The sequence below is a fragment of the Urocitellus parryii genome, chromosome 7, assembly GCF_045843805.1.
Source record: "Urocitellus parryii isolate mUroPar1 chromosome 7, mUroPar1.hap1, whole genome shotgun sequence".
Taxonomy (NCBI): domain Eukaryota; kingdom Metazoa; phylum Chordata; class Mammalia; order Rodentia; family Sciuridae; genus Urocitellus; species Urocitellus parryii.
This window is the reverse complement of record NC_135537.1, coordinates 181,778,185-181,806,005: the sequence shown is the minus strand read 5'-3', so window position 1 is coordinate 181,806,005 and position 27,821 is coordinate 181,778,185. Positions and strand designations below refer to the sequence as shown.

The following is a 27,821-nucleotide window of genomic DNA, read 5'->3' as shown; positions in this document are numbered from 1 at the left end:
AGACTCCTCACCGGGGCCTAAAAAGGTAGGGAACTCAGCACCTCTGCCCCAGTTTGCCCCTGGCTCCTTTGCCCTGCCTTGCCTTGATTCCAGGAACAACTTGTGTAATAGTATCAGACATATGGACTGGTACGTTCCACCTGTTTTTAGGTTTATCTTCTTGGCCTCTCGCGTGCCAGGCTGCACCCAGTCTGGAGGCGTGTGGTGCTGACAACTGCAGCTCCATATGACGGAGGCCCATTTGACTCTGACTGCCTCTCTGGCTTGGTCTTTTCCCTTCTGAGTTCTCTTAAGCCACCCTCTTCTGCAGTCACTTTGGATTCAGGAACAAGTCTCACAGAATATCTTCTGACAAGAGGCAAAGCTATTCCCAGGCAACAGCAACTTTCTTTTTTGTGGGGGTAGGGGGGCCAGGAATTGACCCCATGGGTGATCTACCACTGAGCCACATCCCCACCCCTTTTATTTCTAGACGGGGTCTCACTAAGTTGCTGAGGCTGGCTTTGATCTTGTGATCCTCCTGCCTCAGCTTCCCGAGCAGCTGGGATGACAGTAAGTTTGTTATCACAACAAAACCCTGCATGACTGATCCCGAAATAAAGATCGAACAGTCCTGACCAAGATCACCCCGTCTGCCAGCTCTGCGCCCCCCACCTGTGCAGACCCAACCCTGGCCTTCATGTCCCTTCCTATGAAACCTCAATGTCCTTGAGCCCCTTGAAGCCAGGGCCGAGGCCTCCCGGTGAACCTGCCCTGACTTCAGCTCTTTCCCTGCCTCTGCCACCCTCAGGTCTTGGTTTGGCATCTTGGAGTGCGTAGCCCGGTTCAGTCCACTGGGACCTCCAGAGCCGGGCCTCTGCCCTGGAACTCTGGAAATGTGTTCACTCTGTTCCTGTTGAAGCTGAGCCTGGATTCAATATACCAGGGGACCACAGCTGGCTGAGCGCTGCTCCTGTGGCTGGACCCCGCCAGCTGTCCTCCAGCACAGTGCTGTGCTGACCATCCTGGTGCATCTCTGGGCACAGCGGAGAGCATTTCTCAGGTCCATGATTCCCACTGTTTGATTCTCTTGTTTGGAACGACAGGCTGGACCAGCTGTAGCCAAGTGCTCACTGAGAGGCCTGCACCCTGAGCACACCTGGAAATCAGGCCACCAGCCCTTGCAGACTGAAAATGGACAATGACGTTGGAGTCCTGCCTCTGTGAAGAGCCAGCAGCCCATCCCAGAAGCCTGGGCTGCAGCGGGTACTCACCGAGGGGCTGGGGTCTGCTTCTGCACGCACTCCAGGGGGTGGGATGGGGTCTGTCCCTGCAGCCACGGTCCCCAAGCCCTGGGCCAGACGTGCTGCCGCTAGCTGCCGAGGGGATAGGGCTGGGCAGGAAAAGCCTGAGACCAAACAGTGCCAGATGACACTGTGACAGCTCTGTTGAACCACGTGATCTGCTCCAAAAGTCAAAGTTCAGGCACCAAAGACTAACACAGTGGGGAGAGAAAAAGAAAGTGCCAGGTGCCACTGAGTCACGGAACTCTCCCCCGGCGGGCACCAGGGTCAACTCTGCTCCAGGAACTCACAGGGGCATCCTGCCATGGCCTCCTCAGCCACTGGGTAGGCGGAAGCAGACTTCCAGAGTGAGTCTGAGCTTTGAACCCTGGAGCTAAGGAGGATGGAAGGCCACAGCCCTGACCACTGAAAAAAGGCCTGCCTGGGGCCAGTTCCCGCTAACACCTCCCTCAAGCCTTCCTGTGCAGACAGGAAAAGTGCTGGAAGGGAGGCGGTGGGGCCCGGGGCCAGGGATGAGGCAGTGGGAAGTGGGGCAGAGTAGGAAAGAACAGGAAGGTGGCAGGAACAGAGATAAAAGGAAGTCAGGAGGTATAGCTGAACCTGAAAGCCGTGCTGTGGCTCCTCCACCTCAGTCCCCAAGCCAGTTGTCCCTCAGGCCGACACGCCCAGGTTTATGGGAAATCTATAAATCTTCACTCCCAACCTCAGTTACTGTAAGTTCACTTATGTAAGAAAATGACCTTGTGCCGTGTTAATTAGCCAACTTAATAAATCAGGTTAAGCAAGAGAGAGACACTATTTAAAAAACCATAATCCAGGGTACCTTCTGATGTTGTTTACTGGCCAGACCATGGAGACACCGTCACCCTGAGGACCCCCAACCAACCATCTGGAGCACCAGACTCATGTCATTGTCACATGCCTTCCCGTGCCCACCTCACCAAGTTTCCTTTAAGAGAAGAGCCTGGGAACCAGGAGGGTCCCTTACTCGGTAGACGGCCCACCTTCTCTCTCCAAGGTGTCTCTGCTTTCCCAACACATCTCTGCTATGCCTCCAGCTGATGTGTCCTTAGATTCATTTCTGTGACATTTGTCAAGACCCCCCACTCATTCTGGGTTGAGGTCCCCTCTCCACCAGGCCTCCCCCAGCCACAGGCCAAGCTGGAGAGCAGCTCAGTCCTGGCTTCCCCTGGGGAAGAGCTGATGCATGTGTGTGAGCCAGGCTGGGTCGTGTCCCCCAGTAGATGCGTGAAAGTCCCAACCACCAGTAGCTATGAGCATGGCCTTGCTTGGGAATAGGTCTTTGCAGATGAAACCGAGTTGAGGTCAACCCAAAGACCGGTGTCCTTCCAAGAAGAGGAGGAGAGACACAGACCCAGGAAGAGGCGACTGTGGAGCTCAGAGGTGGGAGGGGTGCTTGCCCACGCCAGGGGCTGCCAGTGTCTTCTGCCACATGGAACCTGTGAGAGCCTTCTTGGGAAGCATGACCCTGCCGGCCTCCAGGATTATGGCCAATCAATTCCTGCAGTTGGAAGCCACCCAATGTGCAGTGATTTGTTCCAGCAGCACAGGAAATGTAAGCAGTGCCAAGGGGATTTGGCGGTGGGCCCAAGCCCTGCAGTGCCCCTTGCCTACTGCAAGGAGCCCCAGCAAGCTCCTGGGATCTCCACTGTCAGTCTGCACGACTGGATTTCCATCCTCCAAATCAAAATGGCCTGCTCCACATCAGGACCAGAGCCCAGTGAAGTGTGGGAATCTGCTGCACTTGTCTACGAAAAATATTCAGGTTTTCTAGAGCGCGACAGCTGAGCAACAAGCCTGGTGCAGACTCTGGGCTCTGGGCAGGCCCCCCGGAGGCCAGCCCTGTGGTGATTGGTGGGTGGTTTCCAAGTGGTAGCTAGAGGGTGTGGGATGGTTTTCCTTAGTGTAATGAAAATGTCCTGCAAAGGCCGCATCGGCACCGTCTGCGTGCATTGGGAGCACTGGGCTGTGTACCCTGACCAGGGAATCACAAGGCGTGTTATCTACAGTCCATAAAATGTTTAAATAGATCCCGGAGCTGCTGGTGGCCCTGCCTACCCCCTGGCCAGGATATTGAAGGGAGGCATCAGGTGGTCCCTGGGGTGACCTGGCCTGCCCTGCCTCCCCAGGGCCAGCCCTGGCCGTGCGCAGTGGGTGAGACACCCACCTCTTCTTGTGCTTCCCTTCCCTTCCCAGGCCTGGGCCCATCACAGCCACACCTGGCTGTCCAGGGTCCAAGCCAGCCAGTCCCCTCTCTTCCTGCTCCCGTCCTCAGGACCTGGTGCCGCCTGTCACCTCCCTCCACTGCCTTGCTTCCTCATTCCAGGATCCGGGAGCTCCCAGGAACTCCTCTTGGCTCCTGTGGAGCGGGGATTCCTCTGGCTGCGCACTTGTTAGGTGACAGTAGAGGCAGAGTGAGTGCAGCCACCTCCCTGGGTCAAGCTCGGGTCAAGCTCAGGTCGGGTCCAGTGCTACACCAAAGATCAGTTGCAGAAACACTCTCCCCAGTTCCCGGCAAAACACACCAAAAATTGCTTCTAAAAAATGTTTAAAAAGACAGAGAGAGGGGGAGAGAGAGAGAGAGAGAGAGAGAGAGAGAGACAGACAGACAGACAGACAGACAGACAAACAGCCTCCTGCCCAACGCTTTGGTGAACAGCAGGAAGCAGTCAGCACAGTGCGGCTGGCACCAGGGAGGGGCAGGGCCAGGGCCAGAGCCTCCAGCGCCTGCCCACCTGCGGGGTGGCACACCTGGGCGTCTGGAGAGCTCAGAGCAAGCCCTCTTACCCGGGTACCTCCGACCTCCGCAGGGAGTCCTCAACGGAGGGCAGGGCTGGCACCTTGGCAGGTGACCTGCTGGGGTCCAGGGTCTGTGCTGGCCCCAGGAGGAAAGCCCAGGCCCATAGCCCATCAGGAGCTTCAGATCAACGACACCTCTGAGCGCCACCCTGGTGACAAGGCAAGTCCTAGACCAAATACGAAGATCCTCCACCTCGACCAAGTGAAAGACAGTGCAGGGACAGGACCCCGACAGGGCGGGCAGGCTGTGCCACTTGCTCTTTCATGGGGATGGGACATGGAGATTCTATACACATCTCTCATTCACCAAAGTTTTCATTGTCTCTTATCTAGATCTTTGTGGGAATTCAGAAGAACTAATAATTCTCACAGGTGAAGCATTCATGCTGCTTATTCATTCTGTTAAATCACAGGCACACACCCACAGACACACACACACACACACACACACACACACACACTTGCACACGACAGGTGGATTGGATGACTGGGACAGCGTCCCAGTGCAATTAGTAACCACGTTCCCCTTCGTCTCTGAAAGGCAACTTGGTTGGATGGCAAGTTGCCACAGGAAGGGGACTCCCAGGTGTCAGAGGCCCAGCCACAGAGGGCTGCCGGCGCAAGGGCTCCGTTCCTGACTTCCCCTTGGTCCCAGGAGGGTGGTCGCCCTTCAGTGTGCAGTGCATGGGAGGGCAAGAGCAGACCGCAGGATGACAGGTGCCAGCCAGGGGGAGGTCTGGGAAAGCCATGGGGTGGGGGCAGACTTGGCTGGGCTGGGACTGCCATCGTTAGAGTGACCTGGTCTCACTCTCGGGGCAGGAGTTCCTGACTTTCCATGCCATAGGGAGGAGTGGAGCACCTTCCAAGAATCTTGACACTTCCTCCCAAATCGCTCATGCAATTTCCTTTTAAACAGGTGCCCAAGCCTCAGAAGCAGATGGGAAATGTGGGTATCCCCAACTGACCCTTTGAACCAGGGTCAATGGTCCTGCAATTAAGTTGGCATCAAAGAACCAATGGCCCCCAAACCAGGGTTTGCAGAATATTTCTTTTTAGCAATTTGCCCTTTAGCCTGCGCCCCCACCTCTCACCACATTGGTACCCGAGGGCCAGGCTCCAGCTGCAGGTAAAACTGGGGCAGCTGCAGACACCTGGGTTTCCCAGGAGGCCCTGAGGACCAGGCATGCTGGGACGTGAGCCCTGAGGGTACATGGGGCCTTGTGGGGACTTCCCTGGGCTGAGACGGTAGTCACAGCCAGCCCTGCAGAGTTCTTCTGACCCCACCTGTCCCCAGAGGGGAGCAGGACTCCTGCAGAAGGCCTGATGACTCCTTGAGCCATCTCACCCCTCATCAAGCTGAACCTAACAAGTCAGGCAGAGCTTCTCCAGGACTCTCCAAATCCCAGCCCTGCCCAGGGTTCTGGGCCCCCGAGCTGCACGGGGGGTGAGGGTGTACGTGGGTGTGGCCAAGCACTGGCCATTCTAGTCCAGTCTAGGAGGAGTAGGGCAGCTTACCCTGGATCTCCAGATGGCAGTTTAGAAAGTGGGAGTGAATTTGTCACTTGCCTTCAGTTTACATAGGGGTTAGCCTCAGCAGAAAATAAACTCAATCCAGCGCGCTAGGGGGTTCCCAGCTCCAGAGGGGTCTCCTCTCACTCTGGGCAGTTCCTGAGCAGCCTGTGTGCACCAGTCCCACGCATCTGAGCAACACGTCCTACAGCTGGACCCTCCCTGACACCATTCCTCTCAGACCCCATGAGTCACTCTCCTGTCTTGCCTGGGAAATCAGAAAGGAGAAAGCTCGCGTGTGACACACACACACACACACACACACACAGGCACACACACACACACACTCCATTCAGGACTCCAGGACAGACAGGGATTTGTTAGGAAGAGGTTAGGGGAACTGATGGCTTACAAATGCGGTGGACAAGGCAGACGGTCACCAGGCACAGAGGGAGGGGCTCCCTTGCACCCCTCGGCTCAAATCCAGCACCTCGGAGCCAGGGAGCATCTGGCCGAGCCTCACCTGCCTCACTGTCAGAAGCCGGCAGCTGCCTTGCTCACGAAACACCTGCGTCGGCAACCTCCCGCCCCTTCTACCTTCCTGAGCAGCAGCAGGTAGGAGAGCCCAGAAGCAGGGTTCCCTCTTGTCTCGGCCCGTGCTGCTGTGAGGGGTACTTAGCAGCCAGAGTGTGCCATCACTTAACCCAGCTCAACGGGACAAGCCTCTTCTCCTCTCTTCCACAAACCAGGCACCACCCCCAGTCCTAAAGAGGAAGAAGCAGTCCCTCTTGCCCCCTGGGACAGCCTGGGGCCCCATCCTGACCCAACAATGGCCATTCCTCTGGTATCCTGACCTGTTCTTGATGGACAGACTCCACGCACTTCCCAGCAGCACTGACTGGCCCAGTCTCAGGCTGGGCTAAGCAGCAGCTGATGAGCAGGTTTGGCGGCAGTTCTTCTGGGCTCTGCCCACAGAGGCAGGCCTTATATGGGGCCCTCCACTGAATGTCAGTACGTCCCACCTCCCACCATAGGCGTCTGTTTGGCTGATATAAGAGTGACCATCCACTGTCCCTGTGACAATTTCCAGGCATCTGGGTGACCCACAGGAGGCAGCTGCTGAGGGGTGATGGGGATTTCAGGGGGCGGGGGAATCCTCTCTGCTTTGTCCACATCCCAATTCATCGTCATTCCTACCTCCAAAAAATCCCAGGGAGATTAGGATAATTTCTGGGCCTTCTTGGTTCTTATGGTCAATCATGGGAAGTATCTGAATAATTCCGATGAATTCATCTAAAACCAGTATCTCCTAACTATGATTTAGGTCTACATGAAAGCCTCCATGTCGAGGTGCATCTGGAACCTGGTCACTTCTCCCCACATGCGTTGCAGGGCCCTGATCATGGCCCCCTGGACCTCTGCAATGATCCTGTTCCAGTTCCCAACCCAGCAGGCACAGCCAAGGCTCCTCCCTTGGTGTATGGGCCCTGAGATCTCAGCAGGACCCAGGAGGCCCTGGCGCTTCCCTGCATTCTCACTGTTCCAGACTAGGGGGCTCTCTGTGAGCCTTTCACTGCTCCAGGTACACTCTGGCCCCAGGGCCTTTGTGCTTGCTGTTCCCTCTGCTTGGAACACTCTTTCCTCCACTTCCTTCAGGGCTCCACTCAAGGTCCACCTTCCCAGAGAGGCCTTTCCAGATCATTCAACTTTAAACTGCAGTCCTCTCAACCTGGCCCTCCCTTTGCCTTGTCCTGTTTCCTTTTTCTCTGTTGGACTTGTTGCCCCTGATCAGTTGTGGATTCGGCTACCTGCTGGTTTCTTTTCTTTTTTTAATGAATGTTTTTGTCCTTTATTTATATGTGGTGTGTCAAACCCAGTGCGTCACACATGCCAGGCAAGTGCACTACCACTGAGCCACAGCCACAGCACCCCCACCCCCACCCCGCCCCACCCTTGAGTCCTTTTTATTTTTTATTTAGAGAGAGAGAGAGAGAGAGAGAGAGAGAGAGAGAGAGAGAGAGAGTTTAATATTTATTTATTTATTTTTTAGTTTTTTTTGGCAGACACAACCTCGTTGTTTGTATGTGGTGCTGAGGACTGAACCTGGGCCGCAGGCATGCCAGGCCAGCAAGCGCGCTACTGCTTGAGCCACATCCCCAGCCCCACCTGCTGGTTTCTTATCTGCCTCCTGGGGCAGGCCTCTAACCCCGGAGGACAGGAGCTCCTGCACGTCTGTTCTCAGCTCGGTCCCACCCCCAGGTCAATGCTGACCCACAGATATTGGCTTGGTTTAGTGCCCATTCCCACTGATCCTGACCCTGATGGGGAGGGGAGGGACATCCACACCCCTCCAGCCTGAGCGGAGGACTTAAGGGTCTTTATCCTCACGGGTGGAGGCTGGTTCCCAAGGTTCCACAGCCAGTTGGCAGCTGAGCACCATCTCCTGCTAAGCTCCCCCTCCCAGTAAGAAGCTTGGAGTCAGAGCCAGGCCCCAGCTCTCCAACCAGGGCCTCGCTGAACATCTTCAGGGGCTGATAATGTTCCAGCCCATCTCACCTTGCCTGCTGCACAGAAAGTTCTGCACACAGAAATGCTATCATTCCAAGTAAAATGGGGAGCCAGCCAGCAGGGGGTACTGAAGGAGTCTCTGCCCTCCCTCGAGAACACAGAGAGCCACAAAAACAGGGTTGGGGGACCATGGGCCTTCTGAGGGGGATGCTCAGTCACCATGGTGTTCCCGGGAGACCCTCAATTATTCAGTTATTCTGCATCCCACAGGGTTATAACTGGGCATGCTCCTGGAACAATTAAACAGTATTTCTGGGGACTGGGGTTGTGGCTCAGTGGTAGAATACTTGCATGAGGCACTGGGTTCGATTCTCAGCACCACATATAAATAGATGAAAATAAAGGTGTATAGGGCTTTAAATTAAAGACATATTTTTAAAAAACAGTATTTCTGGCAACCTGGATGGGTTAGGGAGTGTCCTGGAGTGACCTAGGGCTTTCCACCCATGGTAGAGGTCAGCACAGGATGATCGCCAACGGCTGGGCCTGGTGAGTTCCTCTGGGCGACTCCGTGTTCATCCATAATGTTTCAAGGGCTGGAGGAAGGTTTCTGGCTTTGCCTCAAAATCATGGTGTCTACACCTGGGGAAGGAGGTGCTCAGTGTGAAGGCCCTCCCTATAGGAGCAAAACAGACCCTCGAGAGAACCGCAGACCAGGGGTTGAGGATGAGGCGGCCAGGGGCAGTGGCCCTGTAAAGGATCAGGTGCTGGGGACAGCCGTGCTTCTTCTCACTTGTAACCAGTGGCTGGAGGGCTCCCTGACTTCCCCAGGGGACTGGCTCTCACGCAGGCGCCCAGCAGCCTGCACTCCACACCGCACAGCTTGGCCCCAGGCAGGGCATGGCTAGGAGGGGCAGGAAGCAGCTCTTCCCACCTGGCAGGAAAGGCCGGTTGCTCCTGTGCTTCTCACAACCAGCCAAGTCACCTCCGTGGACATTCCTTTCCTTTTTAAAAACTGTGGTGAAATCCAGACAACATGAAGTGAACAATTTGGTGGCACTTAGTACATTCAATGGTTGTGCAACCAACACCTCTATATCCAGCTCCACAACATTTCCTCACCCAAAGGGACCCCACGCCCATTAGCCCCCCCCCCCCACCGCCCTCATTTCCTTGAGGCCACCAGTCCTGCCTGTCTGCACGTCTCCTGTCAACGGTGCTGTGTGATGCCTCACTTCTTGTGACTGGCTTCTTTCCCCAGCATCGTGTTTGGGAGGCCCACCGAGGTGGCCATGTGTTGGCGCTGTACCCTGTTTGCGGCCCTGGGATGCTCCCTCACAGGGCCCTGCTCTACTCAGCCTGCTGATGGCGCTGGGATAGTGTGCCTGAGGCCCGGGGCTGCTGCGAGCAGGCGCACAGCCCTTGTCAGGCCGGGTGGCTCTGCACCAGCTGCAGCCCTGCAGCCCCACTGGCTTCGGGGTCTCATGACCGTGCCACGCAACTCTTCTCCCAGGAAACCCAGGAGCCCATCTTCACCCTCTGTGACCCTGACAGCCCCAGCCAGCCAGACACCATCCCTGTCCATCTCCACCCAAAATATCTGAGGCCCTCCTGTCACCATTTCCACCACCAGTCACCTCTCCTTCCAGCTCCAGCCCCCACTCCCATCTCTCCCTGCATCAGGTCATCTTTCTAAACCATTTACCAGAACTCACACCCTCCCCACAGAAAGGCTGCCCTGGAGCGGCTTGATGGCCAGGACACATTCAAACTCCACTCCCCAGCTGGCAAGGAACTTTTTGCTTGCATCCTGCTCACCTCTTACCCCTCCCAACCCCATGCCTGCATGGCTCTCAGCCCTTCATCACTTGGGGGCTCTGCATGTACTGTCTCCTCCTGGGATACTCCCCCACTCCTGTGTCACTGTGGATGCCTCCTCTTGGTTCAGGTGACACATTCCTCAGTCACTGGGTAAATCAGCAACCCAGCACCTTCCACTGTGCGTTATTTGCATCCCAGTGACCAAACAACCTACAATTGTCCTGTCTGTGGTTCATGGGTCTTGCCCTCTGGAACATAAGCTCTGAGAGGGCAGGTGCCAGGGCTAAGCCAGCACCTGGGACAGCTCCCTGTATATGCTGCTGTTTTCCAGCCAGCCTTTGGGGCCCAGGCCAGCAGTGAGGTTAGGTCAGGCAGCACTTAGTAAGGTGCCCTGCCCTAGTTGAGTGGGTTTAGAAAGGAACCTGTGATGGGTGGGGACCTCTGGCAGGAAGTTGTCCCTTCAACCCTTCAGACTGACCTCTGTCCAGGTCATCAGCTCTAATGGTAATGATCCTATGAGCCCAGCCAGCCAGGCAGCAGTGCCCTGAATCTACTCTGCTCCTGAACAAGACCAGCCATTCTGATTCTAGGAGCCCCGAGGGTGCAGGAAGAGACTGGTGGGCTCTTGAGAAGTGCTGACACAGAGCCGTGTGAGCTCAAGATGCTCCTGTCCAGGCTGGACCACGCCTTGGGTCCTTCCCTCTGGTCCTGGATGTTGACACAGGAAGCAAGTCAACCACTAATTACTGAGCACCTATTGTGTGGTAGGGAATTGATGGGGAACTAAACAGAAGTGGCCCCTGCCCTCCTGGAGGTTGGAAATGCCTCCTGCAAATATAAACAGTGTGGGAAGTGGGGTGCTGGTGACAGGTGCTAAGTTGGGATGTCATGGGCTTGTCCACCTTAGTGACCAGGAGGCTTCTTTTGAGAAGCTCAGGGGCACAGGGGTGCACAGCCCAGAAATGACCAACAGCATAAAGCCACAGTGTAGGGAACTCAGAACTGTGCCCATTTCAACCCCTCACTGTAGGGTGCCGTGCGTGACTTTTCCTCCATCAGTAAAACAGCAAGATGTCCACAGTCTGCACATTGTGCTTCTAATCTGGCAGCACAGGCAGCAAAAACTGCAAACTGATCACAAGTGAGCTGGGCTCAGTTCCTGCTCAGGTGGATGCTCATGCATAGCACAAGGCTACATACAACAGGGCACACAATCAAGGTACCTTCTCAAAACCCTGGCGAGGGCTGGGGATGTGGCTCAAGCGGTAGCTCGCTCTCCTGGCATGCGTGCGGCCCGGGTTCCATCCTCAGCACCACATACCAACAAAGATGTTGTGTCCGCCGAGAACTAAAAAATAAATATTAAAAAAATTCTCTCTCTCTCTCCTCTCTCACTCTCTCTTTAAAAAAAAAAAACAAAACCCTGGCGAGGTGGTAGCTGATTACTGGTGATGAAACAAAATGAGGGCTGGGCTGGGACTCAGTGGTAGAGAGCTTACCTAGCATGTGTGAGGTCCTGGGCTCGATTCTCAGCACCACATATAAGTAAATTAAATAAAGGTTCATTGATAAAAACAAACAAAATGAGAGTATCAGAATTCTATGGAGGGGCTGGGGATGTGGCTCAGCGGTAGCGCCCTCGCCTGGTATGCGTGCGGCCCGGGTTCGATCCTCAGCACCACATACCAACAAAGATGTTGTGTCCGCCGAGAACTAAATAAAATAAATATTAAAAAAAAAAAAAAAGAATTCTATGGATACTGTAAATGTGCTGACCAGTGTGGTCCAATGGAAATGTAACTAAACGTTTTCTAGAAGCCCCATTTAGAAAAGCAAAACAAACAGAGTGGCATTTTACTCCAGTCCAGTGTATCTAAAGTTATTATTAGCATGGCTTCAACACATTCGGTATGAACTTATTAACGATTTTCACATCATCTCATACCAATCCATTGAAATCCACGTGTTTTCCAACACAGGTTGTGAAACGGCATGGAAGTCCCTCCACTCCTGGTGGAGTAGACCTAAGAACTTGTCTTTACGTCTTACTTCACGTCGAAGAGAATATTCAGTATGTTAATGTTGTGTGTTTATGAATATTCAGCCTGTTAGTCACCGGTCAGTGCGGCCCAATTCCACCGCCAGAACAGAGCCTGGCTCTAAGCCTGGCTCGTTCACCGTGACATATTTCAGCTCATGATCTCTTGAAAAAGCGGTGCTCTGCTTGTGACTCAATCAGCTTTCCTAAAGGCGCGCTCCCAAGAACCCCCGAGAGAAGCCGCGGAGGAGAGTGCGGCGCTGGCCCGCGGGGGCCTGGGCGGATCCCAGCCCCGGGGCGCGGTAAGGTTCGGCCCCCAAGTTGGAAAGCCGGGTTCCCCCGGAGCGAGTGTCCCCAGGTGGCCCAAAGGCGTTTTGGAGAGCGGGGTGGACAGGCGCTTAGTCTGGGTGAGCTGGCAGGCGATGCCACCCGGCTCCTGCCCCCCAGGGCCGTGGCGTCCCGCCTGGGGTCGTCGTCTCTGCGGGACTGCACGACCGTCGCGTCCAGCACACCCGGAACCTCGCAGAGGGGCGGTCACTCGGGGCGCTGGGGCTCCCGGCGCCCTCCACACCCGGGACTCGCGGCAGCGGGGAACTAGGCCTCCCGAGCCGACGGCCCGGAATGGGGACTGCTCCCGCCTCGGGGGCAGCGGCGGGCGCGAGCCACCCTCCTGGACCGGCAGCAGACCCGCTCGTGGCCGCCGCGTCCCGCCGAGGCACCCTCGCTCGCTCCGCCTCCAAAGCCCGGGGCCACCCAGACCCCAGTCGCTCGGCTGTAGCTCCGCCCACATAAACAGTGGACCCGCCCCTCAAAATCCCGCGGGAACTCAAAACCGCGCGAGAACGGGAGCACCTCCTCTCTCCTCGGCGTCTTTTCACACGGTGACGTGCGCTCGGCGCGCTCGTCTGCACGCACACCGCTCCGCGCTTGCGCGCGGTGGCGTCACTTCCTCTCGGCAGCTGCGCGGGGCCTGCTTCCGCTTCCCGCCGTGGCGCGCGCTCTGCTTTCGGCCAAGTTAGGATTATGGCGGCTACGGCCACGATGGCGACTTCGGGATCGGCGCGGAAGCGTCTGCTCAAAGAGGAGGACATGACCAAAGTGGAGTTCGAGACCAGCGAGGAGGTGGACGTGACGCCCACGTTCGACACCATGGGCCTGCGGGAGGACCTGCTGCGCGGCATCTACGCCTACGGTCGGTGGGCGCGGGCCGGGGGCCGCGGGCGGGGACTTGCCAGACCTCAGGGCGCTGCGTGCCGCTTGGTGCGGAGCGCGGCGCTGGGCCCAGCAGGGCTGCAGAGCCTTCGGCGCTTCCAGCCTCCCCCGGGCACACGCCTGAGTGTGCCCGCGAGGGGCCCGGGGCGCCGGGGCTTGGCAGGTTGGTTCCCTCATGGAGCCTGCGTTTCACTGGCCGGCGGGCCGTGCGGAGCCAGGTTCGCGTCCGGCAGCAGTAGCCGGTGCTGTGGGAAACGTGGGGGGCGACTCAGGGGAGGTTGGGAAGGTTGGGGTGGCGTAGGTAAGGGGGCTCCGGGGGGCGTTCACGTTGAGCTGACAAGGAGGACCAGGGGGAGAGCGACCCGGCAGAGGAAGGGCCTCGCAGCCCCAGCTGTGCGGGGCAGGAACGGCGGGCCTCTGTTGTGGAAGCTCGGGCGCCAGTTTGCAGAGGTAGAGAGAGAACTTGAAGTTCGTTTCTAAGCGCTGCAAAAAGTTTAAATCGCTGCAAGAGTTAAACATCAAAGTGACATGGCCAGATTGACAGTTTTGGAGATTGCCTGCTGTCGGTGGGTTCGGGGTGAGAGAGTTAGGGAGATGAGTGGGGAGGCTTTTGCTCTGGTCTGTCCGGGCAGGAGAGGATGCTGATGCTTCACTGGAGATGGAGCCCGATAGAGCTGGCAGGGTTGGTGATGGCCTGGGAAGGAGGACTGGAGCATGAGTCCTGGGTGTTTGGAATCAACTGGTGGGTGATGCTGCAGACATCGCTTACTTGGCAACACTGAGAGAGGTCTGTCTTGGTCTCTATGAGAGACTGGGAGCCTTTCTGCTGGAATGACAGGGAGGCAGTTGTCTGTTTGACCTGGAATCCCAGGAAAGATGGCAATTGAAGATGTATAGATAGTAGTACTGGCATCCAAGATTCTCCCAGTGGTCTTTGTTCAGTGCTTGGACGACCACCCTTTATCTAGCAGTTTTTGTGGCATGACAGTTTGAACAGTGAAGAGAAGTTACTGAGGAATGGAAGGTGAAAGTAAGCCTTGCACCTGGGCCCTGCCTGCTTCTCAACACTCAAGGCCTCCTGCCCTGAAACACTGATATTAATTTCCCACCCATGTTTGCCTTGGTGAGGAACTTAAATCATCTGTTAATCGGCTTTTGTGAGAGATGGGAAATTGGGCTGCATTTTAAAAGACTATGAAAATAATACAGGTTTTGTACATAAAAGTTTTATTTGCTTACTGGGAAAGTACTTTTAGTCCTTCATTATTTATAGTATAGAATAGTATAGTAATTATTAGGCAGGAGGGGTGGCGTAAATGACGCTGCATCAAGACAGGCAAAGAGTGCTGGACACCCCACAATTTGAACCACAGGGGTTAAATACCCTGTAGATGACATGAGCAGTCCCACGACTTACTGCGAGCTACTTGGAAAGAGCTGTGACTACAACAGTCACACTTGATTTAGTTTCTTTTTTTTTTTTTTTTTTGAATTGAGAAAGTAATGTGCAATACTGTTTGCAATGTAGTCAAGGAATAAAGAAATAATAGAGTAAAAAGGGAACTCTCCTCACCCCACTCTCCAGTGATCACCAGGAACATTTTGGTACCTGTTCTTCCAGATCCTGCACACTACAAAATATTTCTTTTTTTCCTTTCTAAACAAAACTGGATGCTCCTTTCCTAGAAGTTCTCTTTACAGATCATATCCCATTCTTTTTTTGGTGTGAGGGGACTACTGGGGGCTGAACTAAGGGGCACTTGACCACTGAGTCACATCCCCAGCCCTATTTTGTATTGTATTTAGAGACAGGGTCTCACCTGAGTTGCTTAGCGCCTTGCTGTTGCTGAGGCTGGCTTTGAATTTGCCATCCTCCTGCTTTAGCCTCCCAAGCAGCTAGGATTACAGGTGTGCACCATCATGCCTGGCTCATATCCCACTCTTGTCATCATAAAAATAACATCCAACCCAGGGTCTTGAGCACTTCCTGTGTTGAGCATTTGGTTCCCTTGGGGCGTGGGTTGGCAGGACTTGGCTGTTAAAAAGCAAACTGTGGATGCCCTTGGGGTACTTGCTGTGAATGGTTTTAATGTTGTGAGAGCTAATTTTTTTCGGTTTGATTTGTAGGTTTTGAAAAACCATCAGCAATCCAACAGCGAGCTATCAAGCAGATAATTAAAGGGAGAGACGTCATTGCACAGTAAGTTGACCTCTGTGGAGAGGAGAGATTAGACCCAGTCAGTGACATGCATTGCTGAGAGATGCATTGCTGAGAGGTGCCTTGAGGTATGTCTGTCCATGCTCTCAGGGCGAGCTCTGTCCTTCGTTTCAGCCCCAAGATTTTACATTGTATGGCTTTTGTGTTCTTTACTAGAGAAAGCTTTTGTCTTTTAGCTAGTTTTGCTTAGCTGTCAGTTTGCTTGGGGACTTATATGTAATATTCCTTCAATAGTTTTCATTTGTCTTGTTTTTGTGTTCCTCCCCCTACTCTGCCCAGCACCCAGGTTTTTGGACGGGCTGTACCAGGGATTGAACCCCAGGGTACTCAACCACTGAGCCACATCTCCAGCCCAATTTTTGTATTTTATTCGAGACAGGGTCTCACTGAGCTACTTAGCGCTTCACTGTTGCTGAGGCTGGCTTTACTCGTGATCCTCCTGAGCTGCTGGGATTATAGGCATGCGCCACTGCTCCTGGCCCCCACTTCTTTTTTGACCAATTGATTGTGCTCAGGATGGAACCCAGGACCTTGTGCATGCTAGGCAGGTCCTCTATTGGTGAGTTACACTCCCAAGCGCCCCCCACCATACTGGGGATTGAACCCAGGGCCACTGTACCACTGAGCTATATCCTTAGTCCCCCTCCTTTTTTTTTGTTTTGAGACAGGGTCTCACCAAGTTGCTGAGATGGAACAAGTCTCCTGATTTAGTCAGCTGCTCCATATCTGAGATCACAGGCATGCACCACTGTCTGTCCCTGTTTGCCTTATTTTTAAAAACATTCAACTATAAAACAAATTATTTTATATAACAAAAATCTTAGAAAATAATTGTATGTTTGTAAAGGGGACTTCCCTCTTTTTTGCCACCTATAAAACACCTGTGTGAAGTTGTAGGTCTGTTGCCCTGTGCAAAGCCACATGGACTGTCATCATCTGTGGAGATGTAAATGTTGTGATGCTGTGCTCTGAGTCTCACCCCCTTGCAGTTCAGATCTTGGGGTGAGAGGAGCATTTGCTTGGAAGAAGCCGTCTGAGTGCTCCAGAGCCAGGCCCTTGAAGCACTGCAGTGGTGGGTCGCCCTCCCTCTGATCACACTCTGCTTCCTTGCATAGGTCCCAATCTGGTACAGGCAAGACAGCCACCTTCAGTATTTCAGTCCTCCAGTGTTTAGACATACAGGTGAGTTGCCGCTCTCTCTACCAGGGCCCTTCCACCCTGGAAGAGCTGGCTTTCCCTCCTGCTGTGTTTAAGGAGTGCAATGCTTTAAGTTCTCTGCTTGTGCTGACTTAGGAGTTAAAGAGAATTTCTGTTGCTGTAAACATTTGAGCTACCAAAAACCTGTCATGAATTCTTTTTTATTTAAACTAGGAGGTTTTTTCTTTCTTTTTTAATAATTTTACCCAAACTAAAAAGTTTCTTCTCAGCATAAGAAACAATATGTGAGGTGAATAGAGAGCCTACATCTTGGGAGCAAATCTTTACCCCTCACACATCAGGTAGAGCACTAATCTCTAGGGTATATAAAGAACTCAAAAAGCTAAACACCAAAAAACAAATAAGCAAATCAATAAATGGGCCAAGGCCTGAAGAGACACTTCTCAGAAGATGATGTACAATCAATCAACAAATACACGAAAAAATGTTCATCATCACTAGCAATTAGAGAATGCAAATCAAAACCACTCTAAGATTTCATCTCACTCCAGTCAGAATGGCAGCTATTATGCATACAAATAACAATAAGTGTTGGCAAGGATGTAGGGAAAATGGCACACTCATACACTGCTGGTGAGATTGCAAATTGGTGCAGCCAATTTGGAAAGCAATATGGAGATTTCTTGGAAAACTGGGAATGGAACCATCATTTGACCCAGCTCTCTCCTCGATCTGTACACAAAGAATTTAAAAACAACATACTACAGGGACACAGCCACATCAATGTTTATAGCAGCACAGTTCACAATAGCTAAACTGTGGAACCAACCTAGATGCCCTTCAATAGATGAATGAATTAAAAAAAAATGTGCCATATATACACAATGGAGTATTACTCAGCAGTAAAAGAGAATAAAATTATGGTGTTTGCAGGTAAATGGATGGAGTTAGAGAAGATAATGCTAAGTTAGCCAATCCCAAAAAACCAAATGCCGAATGTTTTCTTTGATATAAAGAGGCTGATTCATAGTGGGATAGGGAGCAAGAGCATGGGAGGAATAGACAAACTCTAGATAGGGCAGAGGGGTTGGAGGGGAAGGGAGGGGACGGGGGTTATTAATGATGGTGGAATGTGATGATCATTATCAACCAAAGTGCATGTATGAAGACACACGAATTGGTGTGAATATATTATGTATACAACCAGAGATATGAAAAATTGTGCTCTATATGTGTAATAAGAATTGTAATGCATTCTGCTGTCATATATAAATAAAAATAATTTTTTAGTTGTAGATGGGCACAATACCTTTATTTTATTTATTCAGTTTTATGTGGTGCTGAGGATTGAACCCAGTGCCTCATATGTGCAAGGCAAGTGCTCTGTTGCTGAGCGACAATAAAAAAAAAAAGTTTTTTTTTTTAACTAGAGGAAGTTCTTTTCTGCACAAAGGAGTCTTCACTGATATGTCAAGTATTTGCTAAATTTACAGTTTAAAAATATATATATATATATATATTAGTTGTTGATAGGCATTTATTTTATTTATTTATATGTGGTGCTAAGAATTGAATCCAGGGCTTCACACATATGCCAGGCAAGTGTGCTACTGCTCAGCTCCAGCCCCAGCTCCTATTATAATTTAAGTAATCTTAAGATTTGCTTATCTCCGTTAGCAGTCAGAAGTTAATGAGATATATTTAAAGTGACTCTGAGTGTGAATGTTTGCAATCTACCTTGCAAAAAAATGCTGAGGATTCTCTTTCTTCTGATTATTTACCAGGTTCGAGAAACCCAGGCTTTGATCTTGGCTCCAACAAGAGAGTTAGCTGTACAGATTCAAAAGGTGAGACAGTTAAAGTTTGTGGTATTGTGTTTGCAGATGTCGCTTTTAAGGTTTAATGTAAAAGACCAATTGATTGATTAGTGCTATTTTTCTGTTTTCTCAAAATAATTTTCTTATTTCTTTCTTTTCCCCTTTGGGGCTGGGGACTGAACCCAGGGCTTTGCACATTCTGGACAATTGATTGCTAATGTTTTGTTGTAAATTGTTACATAATATATAGATTGTGGGTTTAAATATTTTACTGTAGTGGATGTGCTTTTAATAGGTTTGTTTCATATGGTTTAAGAATTGTAACTTTTTCAACAAACAATCCACTTTAATGAAATAGTTATTTTATACTTCTGTACTTTGGAAGGGTTTGTTAGGTTGTTAATTTTGGTGTCTTTGGGTAAATAGAATTATAAGTTACATGTTTTCTGATCTTTCTATAATTAATATATATTGCTTTTATGATGAGAAACTGGCAAAATTAGCTTTGTCTCAGCAAAGAAGAGTGGTTTTACGTGGTTGTATGGTATAAATGGTGGCGTAAGTGATAATCAGCAGTACTGTAAATGGAGATAGAAGCGATCTTCGTTTTTTTGGACAGTTCAGTTGCATCTGACATTGTAGCACCCTGGACGTGAACCTGCTTTTTGATTCAGGGCCTGCTCGCTCTGGGAGACTACATGAATGTCCAGTGCCATGCCTGTATTGGGGGCACCAACGTCGGGGAGGACATCCGGAAGCTGGACTACGGGCAGCATGTTGTCGCTGGCACTCCAGGGCGTGTCTTTGGTGAGCACTCTTGTCAGTGAAGGTGGTGCTGAGGTAGTGTTTGTGAGTGTGCTTAAAGCGTGCGGGATGGTTGTTTTGGTATGGTGGGTTCCTGTGTCTGGGCCATTCAGACCTGTTGGAGTGTCTCTTTGCTTATAGCCTCAGGTATGATTATTTCCAAATCTAATTTTGTAGATATGATTCGTCGCAGAAGTTTAAGGACTCGGGCAATCAAGATGCTGGTTTTGGATGAGGCTGATGAGATGCTGAATAAAGGTACGAGTAACAACTAATTTTCCACAGAAAGCACTGTGAAAAGTTCAAGGCTGGCTTCAACAACTTACCGAGACCATGTCTCAAAATAAAAAGGACTGGGGATATGGCTTAGTGGTAAAGTGCCTCTGGGTTCAATCTTTAGTATCAAAAACAAAAAGCAAACATTGTGGATACAAGTACTAGTATATTTAAAAAAAAAAAAAAGACTGATCATAGCCAGGCTGAGTGTTTTACCCCAGACTGACATGGCACGTGAGTTGTGTTTGATGGGTTGGCACCAGCAGTGGTGGTGGTGCAGAATGGCTGTGGAGAGGCGTGGTTGGTTGGACGGGCAGGTGTTGATGTGTGCCTGGGGATTCCTTCCAGAGCCACAGACTCTCCTGCTGGGAATTGTTCAGCTGTGGGCAGCTCTTCTGCATGCAGTCTCAGATAACCCTGCCTGTTTTTTCCTCATCAGGTTTCAAAGAGCAGATTTACGATGTGTACCGGTACCTGCCCCCAGCCACACAGGTGGTCCTCATCAGCGCCACTCTGCCTCATGAGATCCTGGAAATGACCAACAAGTTCATGACAGACCCCATCCGTATCCTGGTGAAGCGGTAGGCGAGCCTTCTTGATTGCCTTTTTGAAAATAGCTAGTGTAACACTCAGCTTTTGTAGTACCCTTTGACCCAGTAGTTCCAAATTTAAAAAAATGAGCTGTTGGTGCTTAGTTGTTAATAGTGGGTTTTGGAGAACCATAACATTCAGACAGATCTAAAATGTAAGCCTAAGTAGGAGTAGGGGAGAAGGGAAAATGGTGTGACTGGGCAGAAGGGAAAGGGCTGTAGGAAGCAAGTTCTTATGTGGTGGCTTTTGATCTCCCCGCAGCCTGGCTTGTGGCCCCCGAGTCCTGGTTGCAAGAACGATATGTAACAGAGTTTGTCTTTTTCCACCAGTGATGAACTGACCCTGGAAGGCATCAAACAGTTTTTCGTGGCAGTGGAAAGAGAAGAGTGGAAGTTTGACACCCTGTGTGACCTCTATGACACTCTGACCATCACTCAGGCAGTCATCTTCTGTAACACCAAGAGGAAGGTGTGCAGCCTGGCTCTGTTGAGGTCTTGTGGGAAGCTGCAGGTTGTGTCTGTTTGACTCAGGTTGAGCTTTGTTGTAAGGTGCAGGCAGTGTCTATTTTAGGCTTTGTGAATTCCAGGTCCCTGTGCAAAAACAGCCATAGACTGTGGGTACGAAAACAGCTTGGCTCTATTGCAGTCAAACTTTATTCACAAAAAGTTCTAATGGTACAGTGGTGTGTGCCTGTGGTCCCAGCTGCTGGAGTTCAGGAGTTTGAGGCCAGCTGGGCATCATATCAAGAACTCAGCTCAATTATGAACTATGTAATGTTATGAACGACCAATAAAAAAAAAAAAAAAAAGAGTGGGAAAAAAATAAATAAATAAATAAATAAAATGCAAAAAAAAAAAAAAAAAAAAAAAAAAAAGAACTCAGCTCAAAAGAGAAAAAGGGATACTGATGCTGGTTCTACCCCTTAAGATTCAGTTGGCATCAGTGTAGGTGCACCCAGGCCTTGGGAAGTTGAGGCCCCCAGGTGTGCAGGGTAGGCAGAGCTGAGAGCATCAGAGGATGACAGAGGAAAGGAAGTGGGACTGCATTCAAAAAAAAAAAAAAAAGATGTGAATTTAAATTTCAGATGAGAACAGACATCTGAGAATCATTATGTGGAATAAATTGATTAAGACTGTTCTGCAGTTGATCCACACAGTATTTGCTGGGTAAATAACTACAGAATCTATTTTATTTGAGTGCCAACAGCACTTGTTTTGTGTTTATGTTGGTTCTGCAAAAAATGGAAGCAAAACCCTGAGTACACATTGCCGTTCTGGGTTATCTCATAGTAGCATCTCCTGATTTGATTTCTAGGTTGACTGGCTGACAGAGAAAATGAGAGAAGCCAATTTCACTGTGTCCTCCATGCACGGAGACATGCCTCAGAAGGAGCGGGAGTCCATCATGAAGGAATTCCGGTCTGGCGCCAGGTCTGTAGCATCTTCCTCTCATACTGGTGCTGGTGGTGCTGGGCGGGGTGGTGGGCTGTCCTCAGTGCTGCTGCTGAGCACTTTGTGGTTGTAACTTGAGCTTTGTTGCCCGCTAGACACTGGGAGGTGATAGTGTCAGAGCAGTTTACCTGGTAAGTGGAGCCACCTTGCTGGTATGTGAGTTAGGTTGAGGGGATAACTGGCGTTAACTACTGGGTTAATTTAGAAGTGTGTATTTTTGTTTATGAATAAATGGGGATTTTCATATTATCTTTTAGTAATTGATTTTTAGTTTGAATTCACAGTGGTCAGAGGACATACATGTGTGGGTTGGTTTCTTTGAAATTCATTCAGACTTGCTTTGTGGCCCAGCCTGGGTTATGTGGCTGTTCTCCGTGTCCTGGAGCAGGTGTATCCCATTAGATTTCTGTTGCAGGTGGTTTCCAGCTGGCCTACACCCTCCCTGTTCAGCTCTTTTGTTGCGGTGGGTTAGGCCTTCCCCAGGAGGGCCTTGCTTTGTCCAACCCAGATGTGTATCCATCCAGAGCTGCTTTCTGGAGACTCCCTTATACTGCAGCGTCCTAATGAGTAGTAATAGTAATGGCTCTGTCCTGGAGCCGACCTGCCACCCGCCCGAACCAGTACGGTGTGTGTCTGCACGCTGTCCTTCTGCATTGTGTCTTCCTGCATTGTTGTCATTGTCCTTGGGTTTCAGAGGTGTTTCTTGGAAAGAGAGTGCAGTTGGGATTTGTTTTGATTTAGTGATTTATTTTATGTGGTGCTGAGGATCAAACCCACTGCCTCACACATGCTAGACAAATGCTCTACCACTGAGCCAAGCCCAGCCCTTCTAGTTCTTTTTTCTTAATTTTGACCTATTCGTTTATTTTGTGGTGCTGGGGATGGAACAAGGACGCTGTATCACTGAGCTGTGACCCCAGCCCTTTCAAAATTTTAAAAAATTCTGACACAGGATTTTGCTAAGTTGCTCCAACTGGCATTGAACATATGATCCTCCTTCCTCAGTCTTTCAGGTCACTCAAATTATAGGGAAACTTCCTTTTTTCCTCCTCCCTGAAGAATTTTATTTCCTTTTTAATATTTATTTTGTAATTTTAGGTGGATACAATATCTTTTTATTTTAATGTGGTGCTGAGGATTGAATCCAGTGCCTCACTCATGCTAGGCAAGCACTGTACACTGAACCCGAACCCCCAGAAGTTTAATTCTTTATATTATATTTAGTACTAACCCCAGAGATTATACTATGTCCCTGGGTTCTTGACATGTAATTATTTGATTCTTTTACTGTCTCCCCACTTAACATGAAGACCTTAGAACATTAGCTTCGTTTACCCGAAAACCTAAGGTTATTGTCATATTTGTTAGCATGCATATATGCTTATTTGCAGGGCTGGTGATCATTGAACATTTTTTTTTTAATATTTCTTTATTTTTTAGTTATTGGCAGACACAACATCTTTGTTTGTATGTGGTGCTGAGGATCGAACCCGGGCCGCACGCATGCCAGGCGAGCGCGCTACCGCTTGAGCCACATCCCCAGCCCTCACTGAACATTTTTGCTTTATGTAACAAAACTTATTTAGATTTAGACATGTTTGCTACTACATTTTTTTTTCCCCCTCTCTGAACTTCCACCTGAGATTTGTTTGTGTTTGGGTCTATGGATGAGAGTCTTGTGGTTTCTCTGAAAGGATCTCCTTTGGTGTCTTGAGACACTTGCTGAGAGAGAATTCTAGGTTGGCGGTTGGTTTCTTCTATGCAGAGTCCTCTAAGTTGCCCAGGGTGGCCTTGAGCTTTGATGCCTTAGCCTGTTGCTCCTTGTGTTTAGTTTCGACAGTCCTTATGAAGTCTAGATGTGGCTTCTGTTGTGTGTTGACGCTCGTAGGACTTGGAGGTACTCTGCTTTTCCCCTTTGGTCACCGCTTTAGCTCTTCTCCTGTCTGTGGGCTCTAGCCCAGCACCGTGGAGACAGAAGTCCAGCAGTATGTGTGATTAGAGATTTCAGTAACCATATTAGTGTGAGTGAAAAGAAACAGGTGAAGATAATTCTTGTATATTTTGTTAACCCAATATGCAGTATTGATTCAACGTGTAATCATCTGTACTAAAAATATTACTGGGGGGTTTGTGTTTTTTGTTTTGCCTTTTTTTGTACCAAATTTCAAAATCTGGTGTGTATGTTACACTTACAGAGCATGTTGGTTCACCAGCCATGTTTTAGTTCCTCTGTGGGCTCCTGTGCTCTGGCCTCCGGTGGCCGGCACTGTTCTGTGATGTGTCAGACGCTGGGTGTTTTGAGGGTGGTGTGGGTTTTTCAGAAGAGAGTGTAGCCACTGAACTAAACCAGTGCAGTTCTGTTAATTTAGTTTTTCTAAGCAAAAGTAAACTTTTTAATCAGTTATTGGTATTGAGCTGAGGGTACCCTTTTAAAAATCAGAGCACAAGACCTAAATAGCTGGAGAGACCAGGTGCTCCTTCGAATGGGGCTCTCTGATGCGGTCCCTCACCCCTGGGGGCGAGGGCTCTGTGTGGGGTGATGCTGCTGCTCGGGGCTTGCAGCTGCTAGTTCAGGCAGGCCCAGGCTCATGTCTTCATGGCCCTTCTCTCTGCAGCCGAGTGCTCATTTCCACAGACGTCTGGGCCCGGGGGCTGGATGTCCCCCAGGTGTCCCTCATCATCAACTATGACCTGCCCAACAACAGAGAACTGTACATACACAGGTGGGCCAGCCTTCCTTGCCTCCTCCTGCTGCCGTCACTGAGACCTCTCGCTGTCTTTACTAAAGCAGCTGCTTTATTCCCGTAGAATTGGGAGATCGGGTCGGTATGGCCGGAAGGGTGTGGCCATCAATTTTGTGAAGAATGACGACATCCGCATCCTCAGAGACATTGAGCAGTACTATTCCACTCAGATTGATGAAATGCCTATGAATGGTAAGGGGCACCTGCGTCCTGGTCTAGGCACTGGAGTCCTCTGGTTTTGTTTGTTTTGAGGTCTTGGTAAGCCTTAGTGGAAATATAGATTTCCTCTGGTTTCAGTCGCCTTAATCTTGTCATTCTTCCCTTCCAGTTGCTGACCTGATCTGAAGACCCTGCCCCTATGCTGAAGATGAACTGGGGACTGTGGCCTGTTTTGTATGCCCATTTGAAAATGTGTAGGGACAGTTTCTATTTAATAGGGTTGATGTGAACTCTCTTCTTATAGCAGCCCCCAGGAAGAGCCCTGGGGACTTTGCCACTTTTTCTTATCCATGTGTAAATAATGCATTGCTCTAAGTCTTTTTCATTAAACATTTAAAAATTTCCCATAAACTCTTTTCTTATGACGCCATCAGCTTTTCAAGTAACTTGCAGGGTGGTTTTGGGCAGGCGCCTGCTCTTACCTCACAGCATAGGCAGAACCCACTGTGAAATGTGTGAGCTGTAGGAGGCAGGCTAGCAAGAGCTGTAGAAAAATCAGGGACCTGGGGTTTGGCTGAGATTTGTTTGACAGGGTAGGTAATTACAGAGTGGACGTGTCAAGGTGCCGTGTGCTTTTCTCCTCTGAAGACCCGTGGTAAAAGTGGAGGAGTAAGCCACAGGACAGGGGAGCTGCTGGAGAGCTGCCCCTGGCGGGGCTTGGTCTGGAACTCGTGACACCCATGTCCTCAGTGTGCCCCCCAACCCTGGACTGCACAAAGTACTGCTCCAGACCTGGGGGAGGTGGTCCTGTATTGCCAATCACGAACCTTGTGAGTCAAAAGAACTCAGGCTGCAGTTGGAAGAAGAGACGGCAGGAGTTCTTAGGAATCTTGCTGGGTGTGAAGAAGGGGCCAGAGCCAAGATCTGGGGGCAGCCTCTGGAATCTGATGAGGACCCTGACCGACAGCAGGGGAACAGAGAGCTTCTAACTGCGTGGAGCGGAATTCTGCTGACTGCTGGCAGGAGCAGGGACGGGTACCCTGGAGCCTCCGGAGGAAAATGGCCTGCCTCACGTAGATTTCAACCAGGTGGACACCTGACAAACTCCTGACCTACACGGCTGGTGCAGCAGTTGTCATTTTAAGTCACTAAAATGTGGTAATGTTATAGCAGCAACAGGATATATTTATAACTCAATAAGACAAGCAGCCCATCCCAAAATAGGCCAAAACTGGAATAGTTACTTTGCCGAGAAGGTTTGTGGGTGACATGAGTAGTGGCTGAGAAGCAGTGCTCCTCAGGGAAGCATGGTTCAGGGCCACAGCGGGAACTGACCTTTTCCCTGGAGCTGAAACCAGAACGACCCTTCCCAGAGGTGGCGTGGACAGGAGGCCGTGCTTCTCACAGTGCCATTGGTGGAGTGCAGAGTGGTTTGACATGAGGAAGATGATGTGGCTGGGGCTCCAAACGTGATCTGAACCTCCCTGTCACCCTGGCGGTGTTTGCCCCAAAGCAGTGAAGTGTCTATCTAGAACCACAAGTGAGCGCCACAGTAGGCAAAGGGCCTGTTGGAGTAGGCTGAAGCAAGGGGAGTTTAGGGTGACCTGAGCATGCTTCCATGAACTCTCTGGAGAGAGTAGTCAGGCCACGGGGGTTAATGCTCAGGTCAACGCCAGTTGGTTGCTGGGCAGAACTCTTCACAGAACGACTTCTGAGGGGCTGGCCGTGGCTCAGTGGTGAAGTACTTGCCTGGAGTGCACGGGCCCTGGGTTCAGTCTCAGTACTGCAAAAATTTTAAAAAGCATGGCTGAGGCAGGAGGGTGGCCGGTTAGAGGCTACCTGAGTACCTCAGCAAGACTGTCTAAAAAATAAATAGGACTGAGGGCTGGGCTGGACACATGGCTCAGTGGTAGAGGGATTCCCTGGCCGGCGCAAGACCCCACGTTCAGTCCCCAGCACTGCGAAGGGAAGGGCTGAGGGTGTAGCCCAGTTGCTAGAGCACTTGCACAGGCTGTGTGAGGTCTGCAAAAGTCCCCCGCATTGTACAAGGGCGCAGTGCTCTGGGACCACCACCCTCCTCCTGGCTCTGTCTTGCTGGGTTGGCAGAGGTGACTGCATTCTGACTCCGAGGTTTGACAGGTACGCAGCCGCTGACTGTACCTGTGTGATGCGGGCCACGGGAAGGCAGGCTTCTGTCTAGTCGCTGTTTTACCCACGTGTTTGGGCAGAGCCTGGCCCAGGGCAGGACCCTGCATATGCCTGGGGAACCAGAATGCTGAGCCCTAGGTGCTGGGACTGCACGTCCTTTGCTCCGCATCTTGCCCTCCCCACAGCCCCTGTTGCTCACGTCACAGGTGACGGCTGGCTACCCAGGCCAAGCTGCGTTTCACTGCCCGTCCTGCATGTGGACCGCCCAACAGTCTGTGTTAGGTCTTCTTTCTTGGCTTTCCCTCTCCACCCCTCACCTGCCACCATCCCAGAGGCCACTGGGGCTTCTGCAAGGGGATGGAAGGGGACCTTCCTACTGGCTCCACTCTGGGCCTCTGCATGACCAGGAAGAATAGGATTGAGGACCACAGGCTCAGTGGCCACTGGAGGGCTTCACCCCAGGCAACATGAATTTTTTTTTTTGTTTGGTTTGGTTTTGATACCAGGGATTATTCCTAAAGGCACTCAACCACTGAGCCACATCCTCAGCCTTTTTAATTTTTTGTTTTTTGAGACAGGGTCCTACTAAGTTCCTGAGGCTGGCTTTGAACTTGTGATCCTCCTGCCTCAGCCTCTGAGTTTCTGGGGTTATAGGCATCGGCATTGCACACCTAGCTTTAGTGTTTTCTTTAACAGGAAGAATAGGTGTTCATTTCTCCGGTTTTTATTGGGGCACTACAGTTGTACATAATGGTGGATTTGTTACGTGTTTGTACGCGCACACAGTAGGGTATAACAGTGTAACTATTATTTGGCCAACACCACTCCTCCCTCCCCACCTCCCTCCCCTGTTCCCTCTCCTCTACTGATCTCCACTCCCACCTTTCTTTCAGTTTTCCTCTCTAGCTTCCAAATATGACCCTTGGCCTTGTGAGTTTGGCTTATTTTGCTTAACATGATGGTCTCTTGTTCTCTCCATTTTCCTGCAAATGACAATTTTATTTTTCTTTATGATTGAATTAAACTCCATTGTGTATATATGCTGCATTTTCTTTATCCATTTATCCACGGATGGACACCTAGGCTGGGTCCATAACTTGGCTGTTGTGAATTGTGCTGCTGTAAACATGGGTACGTAGGTATTGCTGTAGTGGGACAGCTTAGTTCTTCAGGTAAGTACTGAGAAGTGGCATGGGGGGTCATATTGTGGTTCCACGCCTCCTCTGGAGGCATGCTGGTTTCCACAGTGGTGGTACTGATTCAC

General features: G+C 50.8%; 1 protein-coding gene across 1 annotated transcript; it reads left to right on the top strand.

The window, feature by feature from the left end:
- Positions 1–12,919: 12,919 nt before the first annotated feature.
- Eif4a3 (eukaryotic translation initiation factor 4A3) lies at positions 12,920–24,812 on the top strand. Its single transcript, XM_026408428.2, has 12 exons — positions 12,920–13,171; positions 15,319–15,391; positions 16,525–16,591; positions 18,352–18,414; positions 19,059–19,191; positions 19,366–19,446; positions 19,904–20,045; positions 20,385–20,523; positions 21,370–21,485; positions 24,122–24,229; positions 24,315–24,442; positions 24,579–24,812. Exons 1-12 carry the CDS (start codon positions 13,003–13,005, stop codon positions 24,593–24,595), a joined length of 1,236 nt encoding a protein of 411 aa, XP_026264213.1. The 5' UTR covers positions 12,920–13,002; the 3' UTR covers positions 24,596–24,812.
- The last annotated feature ends 3,009 nt before the right edge of the window (positions 24,813–27,821 follow it).

Excerpts from the sequence above, each read along its gene's own strand:
- Eif4a3 (XM_026408428.2), top strand. The coding sequence starts at position 13,003 with ATGGCGGCTACGGCCACGATGGCGACTTCGGGATCGGCGCGGAAGCGT. Across the intron at positions 20,046-20,384 it reads ATCCGTATCCTGGTGAAGCG|TGATGAACTGACCCTGGAAG; the intron begins GTAGGCGAGCCT and ends TTTTTCCACCAG. Across the intron at positions 21,486-24,121 it reads GAATTCCGGTCTGGCGCCAG|CCGAGTGCTCATTTCCACAG; the intron begins GTCTGTAGCATC and ends TTCTCTCTGCAG.